At 39.0% G+C, this 9,640-nt stretch overlaps 1 protein-coding gene and 1 pseudogene across 7 annotated transcripts; both read right to left on the bottom strand.

Moving 5' to 3' along the window:
• Nucleotides 1-3,212, bottom strand: LOC103452763 (fe-S cluster assembly factor HCF101, chloroplastic-like; annotated as a pseudogene).
• Nucleotides 3,213-4,992: 1,780 nt separating this feature from the next.
• On the bottom strand, nt 4,993-9,640 carry LOC103426642 (VIN3-like protein 1). Of its 7 annotated transcripts, none has more exons than XM_029110102.2 (6): nt 9,448-9,587; nt 8,805-8,867; nt 8,411-8,517; nt 7,269-7,899; nt 6,681-6,991; nt 4,993-6,578 (listed from the first exon to the last, which is right to left on the bottom strand). In XM_029110102.2, the coding sequence occupies exons 4-6, from the start codon at nt 7,796-7,798 to the stop codon at nt 5,386-5,388; spliced, it is 2,034 nt and encodes a 677-aa protein (XP_028965935.1). In that variant the 5' UTR covers nt 7,799-7,899; nt 8,411-8,517; nt 8,805-8,867; nt 9,448-9,587; the 3' UTR covers nt 4,993-5,385. The 7 variants fall into 7 exon arrangements, with proteins under 7 accessions (XP_028965935.1, XP_070670199.1, XP_070670193.1 ...); XM_070814098.1 differs by having other exon boundaries at nt 8,411-8,500; nt 9,448-9,584; XM_070814092.1 differs by having other exon boundaries at nt 6,681-6,994; nt 8,411-8,500; nt 9,448-9,582.

The following is a 9,640-nucleotide window of genomic DNA, read 5'->3' as shown; positions in this document are numbered from 1 at the left end:
GAAGGATCTGTGAAAACCTATAACTTGAAGCTATCAAACCTGTATGAGGGAAGGGAAAAACAGCATTGTTATTATTACCATTTGAGGCTGATGCAGTGAAAAACTATGGTAAGAATGGTAACTTGCCTGATAAGGAACTAGTCGAGGAACATCAACTAGCCGCTCTATTGTCTGCAACTGATCGTAAGGAGCAATCTGTGCCATAACATAGAAAATTTCATGCATTAGTTTACTGCTATGGCACCAGTTAATATTTTCTGATGTTTAAGCATTGGATAAATCCTATTTTTTGTAACACTGCTGCAATTTCAACGAAGTAAATTTTCACACTACTGGCAGAGATTTGGCAATGCTTTGCATTCAGTCAAAAGGAGTTAGGTTGCCAAGATTCTCATGAAGTTGTCACTAATCTTTTGCATCATGGTGGTCCCTGTTGAAAACTTTGTAAAGTATGACAGCAATAAAATCCTTCACGATGAGATATGTTTGGTTGATCAATTCAAACAAAATGTTTTTAACCTGACTAAATCCGTCTGACCACGTTATTGACACTGCATAGTTTCCCATGGGACGAATCTCTTCAGGTTCTATATCTTCCGGAACATCAGCGAACTGCAACTTTTGCTCCCCTGTCCACTCATCCTAATTTGGCACAAATTTAGCAACTCAAAATTCGAAGGACTAAAGATTAAGTCAGGCATGTAGATTATTTGGAATTTATGACATCAATAAACAAAACTCAACGCTAAAGGAAGATTTTCTAGGCCTTTCTTCAAAAGGTCCTACAAAGAATCCGGTCACTTTTACATTCCCCATCAATTAGTGTCTTCAAAGTCTTTGTCACATATATTTCAATTTTCAACGTCGAATCTAGATTAATCCATCGACTTTATTAAAGTTATGTAAGAATTTGATAGCCAGATTAGTCCTTCCTCGTGTTTTAGAACATCGTTATCGCTGATGTGGAATGACAAAAACATTGAATTGAAGGGTGAATGTCACATATGTGATATGTCACATATTCTGCATATTATCTGGCAGCAATAAGTCTCCTCATACCACACTTTGGGCAGAGTGAAGAAGAAATTCTTCATCTGAATCCGGTACCTTCACTTGTGTAGCCCTGATAGATTTATCATACATCACAGCCGTTGACACTGTAATGAAAAAATAAAAAACTCAAATATATGTTCGAACAGCGAGTAAATTTAAGCCTCTAAACTTTTGCGAAACACAATCATCACGACTACATTTTGATTTAAAATTTTGGAAGTATGATAACCTTCTATAAAGTTTTTGATAGGATACCTTGTTGGCGAATCTTAGCACACTGTTGCACAACACATATTCCGAGACCCTGAAATGTCTTCGAAACTTCACCAAGAGGATCAGCTCCCACTTCGGGCGTTCCACTATCTCCGGAAGCAGATAGCTGCCAGATAAATGCTATCAAAATTAAAAATGGGTTCCTGCACAGGACATATCGAACATCAACGGAAGAGATAGGACTTACAGTTGGTCTAATGGGAAGATCAAACAGATTCGGAATACCGAACTGCTGGACGACCTGCAAACATATGGATCAAACTATATCAAATACATATGCTTGCATATAAAGTTTTACCGGTAGTGCACAAATTTCCTGCACTGAGATTATTCAGATATTCTATGGAGAAAGACGGTAAATTCTTCAATAGTGAGCTTGCCTGTGAGCCTGATCCTGATCCTTTACCAAACGGTTGATAGCGTTTCCCATCAGCTTCAAAATGGCTCATATTCTCTACTACAGCAACACACGGCACCTGAATGGTTGAAACAAAAGCACGAACGTTTAGAGAAGAAGGTAGTCGATGAAATCAGCATCAATATATCTATAAACGAAGAAATATGGTTTTCTTCCCTGGGTTCTAGAGTTTTGGTTGATGACCCCAGAAACCTTAGGGCCTCGCATTATAGCACGCCCTTGCCTGGCAAATCCAAATGACATCAATTTCACTCCCAAGTTTTCGGTAGGAATTATGGTTTTCTTCCCTGGGTTCTAGAGGAAGTTTTGGAACCGTCAGAATTGCAGCACCTTACTAATTATGAAGAAATTCTGCTAAATTTGCTTATATTACCATCACTAGTATTCGGTTCTCAGGGGAGACCATTGTCGGTAAACTTGGACCATAGACGTCAGCATCAAATATACCAACTCTAGCACCCATGCCAGCCAAAGTGTATGCTAAGTCTACCGCTACAGTTGATTTTCCCACACCTCCCTGCACACATTTACAAACAGCAAAAAAACCAGTACAGAATTAGCAGTATACACTAATGGTGGGAACTCCCCGCCAAATGTAGATTTCCTGTTTCGATTTCATATACATTTTTCTTAAACTACCGGCTTGCAAATATAGGTTTTCCTTTCAAGAGACAGAATTCGAGCTAAAAGATATGGCTCCATCGGAAGTGTTACAAAATCAAACATGAAGAAATGGTGTGAACCATGAAGAGCACAAAAGCCACATACCGGCAACAGAAAAGAACCTAAAAGGAAGTGCAGAGTCTACCTTGCAACTAGAAACTGCTATAATATTTGAAATCATCTGTAACCCTTACGGAAGTTGCCCGGCATAAATCAGTTTCTCTGGCTGTGCTGACATAGTCACATTGACATTCTTGACCCAGGGAAGAGCGTTCACCACCTCATTTGCCTGTTGTTCAAACTGTAACACAAACGAAGCTTGTTATGTTTGCTGGTTCCTAAAATGCTACTAAAAAAGCATAACAAGTTAATTTTTTCCATTGATCATAGAAGATCAAAATAATGGAACTGATGGCAACACTTGCATCTTTCCATGAGATATAATTTATGAAAAGGAAAAGGAAGGAATCAAAAGAAATAATACGCCAAACGTCACATAACTCCATTAGTAGGGAGTATCAAGTGGAATTATGAATCAAATCTACGATATCAAACATATGCGAGTCCTTATAAAACAACGGTGATTGTGTCAATTACCATGTCCTTTATTGGACATGCTGGTGTAGTGAGCTCTAACCGAAATGAAACCTGAGACAAAAAGGTCAATATATTTTGGTAAGGACATTATCTATACGTCTGTCACTGAAAAATTTCGCATACAGCCTCTAAAAGACCTCACCCGAAGCATCATTGATGTCCAGATCTTTCACAAATCCACACGAGACAATGTCCGTCCCAAAGTCTGGATCGATGATCTGAGACAATGCTTTGAGTACATCTTTCTCAGCTTCCGCCTTCAAAATTTCATCAGCACCAACTGCATCTGAACAAAAGGAATAGGAAAACGTAAAATAGATAGAAAGCAATATGTTAGATGAATATACTGATGTTTTTTGAAAAAAAAATCCCAAAATTATTACTCATAAATTCAACTGCTAAATATTTCTAAAGATAAATTCATGTGTAGTGTTTTTCATAATTTTTCTTGCCTTCGCCCATGAGCGGTAGGTCTTGGGTTCGAGACTTGGGAGCAGCCTCTCCATAAATGGGGGTAAGGCTAGCCGACATTCACCTCTCCCAGACCCTGCGTAAAGCGGGAGCCTTGTGCACTGGGTACGACCTTTTTCACTATATATGTCTCTAAAGAGCTCTAAATCTCGAAGTTGAGATTTCACAATAAAACCAACTAGCAACAGGAAGTAGCTGAACCCCTTATATGCGTATGCAAGGTACTTAACTCTCCGATATGGGACAACTCTCGACATCCTCACAAAATACTAACACATGCCATTTCCATACTAATAAAGTGAATTGTGCAATCTAGTCTAGAGGCACTTATATTTAAGCTGCTTGCTGGGTTTGCTGAAAAAGAAGGTAGGGAGAGAAAGTGCTTTTTACCTTCCAAAGAAGCAGCTTTAGTTGTAAGGGAGCTCAATACAGAGCCTCTGCGATGAACCCATTGGGACCTTTCATGTCTTTGTTGCTGAAGCGAACAAAATACAGCCGTTGATGATTGAAGAGGCTTCTCATACGAAGATATTAATCCTGCAACAAATCACGAAAGTAAAGCAAAGTCAGTGCTCCAACTCGAGCAAAACGAGTGTTGCAGACGTGGATTAGGCCAGTTGGTCACGCTAGTGTGTCTGCCCCATGACAAAAGTTTGAATCCACTTGCGCAAATTAGAGTAGTATATATAGAATATCGTCTGTCTTCAAGTCACCTGCATCTTCATGAGATTTTACGTTTTGAAATGAGAGATATAGCGAAGAAGGAACGTGAAGAATTTGCATGTTTTTTGTCTTAGAGAGAGAAGATATTAAGAAAGTGAGGAGGTGAGGAGGTGATGAGAGAGAAAGAGGAAGTGATGAAATAATGTTTCGAAAATTTGAGTGTAAGTTTGAACCTCATGTTTCGAAAATTTGAGTCATCTGTGTGTCTGTAAATGCAATCTGATTGCCTTGTTTGCTGACTTGGCACCAATCTGGTTCCTAGAACTATAAAAGACGTGACGTTTTTAAATGAACTACTACTACATGCCATTTTACTTCCGATTCTCCATAATTTATCTACCATCCTTTTAATTTCCCATCTTTTCTCCGATGCAAGTGATTTTAAGAAAGTCGAAAAGTACCGCAGGTGCAAGAGAGATTCTTCACGTGATAAGAGATATAGGCACATGGTTGCACAATCACACATTAGATACACACTTTGTAAGAACTAAAATATAAATATATAAGATGCAGTAGGTTTTTTTTCAGGGGAATACACTTAATAAACCGAGTTGCAAGCCTCTTGCCCGCCCTTTTATATCCTTAGTTATATGAATTTCGTATTCATACTCCACATAAATTAAAATGTTTTATTCTGAAAAATTGAGCATCAATTTCATTAAAAATAAAAAAATAAAATTTCCATTGCCACATCCATTCCCATCTACCTGTCTTACCTTACTTGCAAGGCAAGAATAACAAACCACATTAATTTTCCAAATACCACATCATGGAATAAAAAGGCGAAGATAGAATAAAAGAATAAAAATGTAAGAAATTACTTCATGTATCCCTCTTTGAATTTTATGCAGGCAATGATAGCAGAGATTATAACTATATCCTCAATGATTAAATTCTACAGCTTCAAATGTAAATACGATAACTTAGGGAACGAAACGCGACCTACGGCCAGAAACCTTGTGCATCTGAGCATCTCCTTCCCACGAAAAATCAGTGTCTTCCAGATCAATGCCGGACAAATCTTGTCCGCGGTACGAATTAAATCACTTGTGACAATGACTAAAGAAAAAATGCCTGTACAAAGACCGGCAAAATTAATGAGAGGCTACTTATCTCAGGACAAATATAAATTCAATGTGAAGCGATATCTTATCAGAATGCAAGGCCTTGCCTTGGCCCTCCCTTGTTTAATGCCACAGCTTACTACAGAATCCATTCCGTGGCCTCTTGTTGGATACGATATCCGAAAATGAGTCAACTAACTGTCCTGCCAAGCTACTTGGATCATCAATCATAGTCTGAATAAAGGTATTGACCACCCTACGTTCCTGCTCAGTCGATCTCAAACTAAACCATGTTAGCAATTTCAACCTGAATTCCTGTGTAATGTGACGCTCACATTCCAGCCATCGGATTATTTTCACACAGTACTCAAAGTTCTCGTCCAAGCAATATGAACCATTAGCAATAAGCAATGGTGGCCCATTTATTAGTGTGCTGTCACAATCATAGATCTCTTCGTTTGTATTTGCTGCCCTCTTCCTGCCAACTTCTGCCCGGGAATCAACGGCTGGGACATCTCCGTTAAGCCCGTGAGTCCAGGTCTGCGAATCACCACTACCATGTGATCTTGCTAAACCATTCTTCACAAGGTCATGAGAGGCAGCATCATCATCCGCTTCAACAGCACGCTGCAAAGTGCATCCATTGTCTTCATCTCTGGAGGATTCAAATGGTGGGGTTAGCTCTTCATTTAGATCCGGTACTGATGCAACATTTAAGTCAAGCCTGTGCAAAACAGAAGGCAATGGTTCTTGTGGAGTTTCTGTTTTTACAGTGCTGCTTACTCCACAGCATGTTTCCTTATTGGCACTACAGAACCCCTCAGAGTTGCCTTGCTCTTGACCCCAAGCCATACGAAGTACCTTCCCAAGATCTCTAACTTTAAACTCAGAAGTTGGACCAACTGCTGTTGTAGTTTCAGATTCTCTCTTGCCACTAGAATTTGCTTCGATGATCGGATTCTCTTTCTTAGGATTCTCAGAAACCGGTGAAATGGGGTTTCTGCGAATTATCTCAACACTCTTGGTGAAACACTTGGCCTCTGAGTGACCCAAGTCACCAGCCTCCGTATAAGATATTATCCTAAACGTATACCCTGTGCAAGGCTGCAGATTGGATATCAAAATCCTTCTCTGAGATTTTGGAAAGATACAAGTAGGCTCTTTTGCGTGCAGTTCTTCTCCGCTCTTGTAATACCAGAGCTTGTAGCCCTTAATATTGTCAGATGATGCATTAGACAATTCAATCAATATAATCACAACAGAGGATGATGCTACTTCTTGAAAAAGAAACTTGCAAGCAGCAGGAAGTGAACCCTCTGCAAATGAGTGACAGAAAAAATAAGTAATCATTCAAGTTTTCCATGCATAAACAACGGGAAGTAGAAGGAGAAAATAGACCAAGTGGTACAGTTTCCTACCTCGGCAATTTGGATCCACATTAGAAACGTTGGCCAGCCATTCATCTGCTTTCTCAATTGCAAGGGAGCAGAGTTTCAGCATGTCACCAGCAATTGATAGTCTACTGACTATCCCTCGTGCCATCTTTGCAGAAACGCCATTTACTGGGCCAACTTCTCTCTCTAGTTTAGACTTTGCTTCCTTCACAATCTCATGTAATTCTTTAAATCTTGAAGTCCCATCCAGGAGTCTGTAACTCAAGTATATCCTATAACAGAGTACATCAACACGGCGAGCATCCTTTGCCACAATGAGCTGCTTCTTCCAACTTCTGCTAGTATTAATCAAATGACACCAGTAACATCAGCCCAAGGCTAGAAACCTATTAGGAACAATACAGAAGTCTACATGCATTACTCCCTACTATTTTAACTTATCTATCACAACCCAATATGAGTTGGACATGTTTAACCCGATAACCAAAAGGTTTATACAGAACACCAAAATATAAGGACTAGTGGGGCTTGAGAAAGATGACAAATGATAGCCCTTGTTAAATTAAGCATTGCCATTTCAACCTAAACTCACAATAAGAGAGAATTACTTACCCAAGTATCCCAGAAACTTTACCACAAGTAGCGCAACAGTAACTACCATCTAGCTGCATCAATTGCCCAAGATCAACAACTCCTGCCTTTGCATGTTGAAGGGCGCACTCGATGTGACAAGACAACCCACAGGAATCTCCGCCACCAGATTCAGATGTGCACACTAACCAAAGACTAGGGTCCTTGTTGTCATCAAACAAATGACAGATACAGCAAGAGCACCTCCTGCAAAATGTGTCATCTATGGATAGAACAGCTCTACAAGCAGAGTTTTTACAGATCCATGAGCTTGAAGATCCAAAGTCTGGAGACTGATCAGAAGCTGATGAGAGACGCATAGGATTTTCCCCCTTTCTGGCTTGCTTTTTAGGAAGATTATTTGGACTAGAAGAAGCTTTCTTTGAATCCTGCTTCTTACTTGTCTTTGAAGTCTTCAAAGGTTCAGCCATTTTATTTTTTGATGAATTCAAGTTTTTCTTGTCCTTTTCAAAGCAAGTTCGAAGGAGTTCCTTCTTGGGACCCAATTTCATAAACTCTTGAAGAAGCTCTGGACTTCGTGAAGCATCGTCTGAATGCCCATTCTTCTCAGGAGTGCTTTGCACACTGGAGGAGAGGCTTTGAACACCAGAAACTGGATAGTGGAAAAAATGACAAAAAGAAAATGAAATTTAGGCACATATATGATATATCAAAGCAACAATGAACTACAAGTCTACAACTCAATAATAAGAAAGGGATAAGAGAATGAGGAAAAATGTTAGCAAGAAACTGTAGAAAAAGAAGCTCTCGAGATCGAGTGGTGAAATTCCGTTTTATCCTTCTCATTTCTCTTCACCGCATAAAACATTTTATTTGCAAATTTATCTTTTCGTGGTAACAAGATTCTGTGCATTCCAATATCTCAGTCGGTCTTTTGCTTATTTCTGTTTATATCCTCATTCCCCAACAATATCCAAAACACTACATCTCCTCTTGGGCCTCATTCCTTGTCTTACCTTCCTAATCTATTAACTCAACAAACTATCAACAATCCCTCCATCGACGATAATGTAAGTCAAAATATCATCTCACATATTGTAGGAAATGAACATCTAACCCCACTTCACAACAATAGCTCTATGCAATTGTCAGAGAAATCTGACCTGAATCTGTCCTTCCCTAGCGACCCTTAAGCAAGAAATCAAAAATTCAGCTGGTACGTTTCATAGGGTGTCAGATGTACATCACTACATCTGCACAAACATAATTTCTGAATAGGAAAAGTTCAATACTTCAAGATGCAATTCAACATATGTTTAAACAAGAATAACGACTTGCATATAAAAAGGAAGACAAAACAAAAATAACATCAAAACAACCCAAGTGTCTGGGAATAAAAAGTCACAAATTTAGCAGCGATGAGCGTGTTCAATATCGTTTGGTTATATCCAACATATCACTAGGCTACCATGGATAAAAACGTTCATCCTGAAACCATCACGGATAAAAACTTCAGACTTCACTAAAAGAAATGTACCCGAAAGACAAAGATCGTACCTTTACCAACAAATTTGTCATCTAATTCCATATTATGCAATAGTTGTATGATATCCGACCTCCCTGCAACAATTAATTGGTATAAAAACATGAACAGAACAATTGAAGGGTTGAAGGGTTCATACAAGTTCATCGGTAGGCATAATGTAGCTAGTAGATCAAGCGAAAAAACCGAAAACCGCACCAAACAACACTTGCAGCTAAAACTAGATGCAACAAAAATTTAAAACAAAATTAATTTCCCATTACTTAAAAGAACTAAATGTGCTTTGTAAACAAGCTAGCTACCAACCATGCAACTAGAAAATATACTTTCATTGTAATTTTTATAGAAAATTAAAAAATATATAATGCATACATAAAATTGATGTAACAAGCTAACCCAAAAAATCTTTGGCATGCACATTGTACGAATTTAAATAAATCAAAGCTTTTTAATTTAGAAAAACAACGAAATAATAAGATTAAAATGGATGATAAAATAAACAAAGATTCGAAATTTTCAAGCAAACGAAAAATGGCTGACAAGAAAACGCAGAAAACCGAAGGCAGAAATATGGATCTGCGCTCGGAGAGAGGTAAGAAATCGGAAAAATTCAAGGGAAAATATAGAAGCAAAACGGCAGCGGATTGAGAGACGGACCTGGCGGGGAATGGGAGCGGAACCCTAGGGTTTTTGGCGCTCCCCGGCCGAAGAATTTGCTTTCGCGGAGCAGAGAATCAGGCAGAGAGAGAAAGCGAGGAGAGAGAGAGAGAGAGACTCCGTTGTTAGCTGATTTTGTGAGAGAAGCAGGTTCACGTTTTGGAGAAGAGGAGCTCGGGGAATCACGCGCGGG

The sequence above is a fragment of the Malus domestica genome, chromosome 02 (genome assembly GCF_042453785.1).
Source record: "Malus domestica chromosome 02, GDT2T_hap1".
In the NCBI taxonomy this organism is placed as follows: Eukaryota; Viridiplantae; Streptophyta; class Magnoliopsida; order Rosales; family Rosaceae; genus Malus; species Malus domestica.
The sequence above is the reverse complement of the archived record's forward strand: the minus strand, read 5'-3'. Positions and strand labels throughout refer to the sequence as shown.

Bases quoted from the DNA above. Each gene is read 5' to 3' on its own strand.
- LOC103426642 (XM_070814080.1), bottom strand. From the start codon at position 8,937: ATGAACTTGTATGAACCCTTCAACCCTTCAATTGTTCTGTTCATGTTT. The intron at 6,995-7,268 runs GTAAGTAATTCT...GATTAATACTAG, and splicing joins AAAGTTTCTGGGATACTTGG to CAGAAGTTGGAAGAAGCAGC. The intron at 6,579-6,680 runs GTAGGAAACTGT...ACTCATTTGCAG, and splicing joins TGTGGATCCAAATTGCCGAG to AGGGTTCACTTCCTGCTGCT.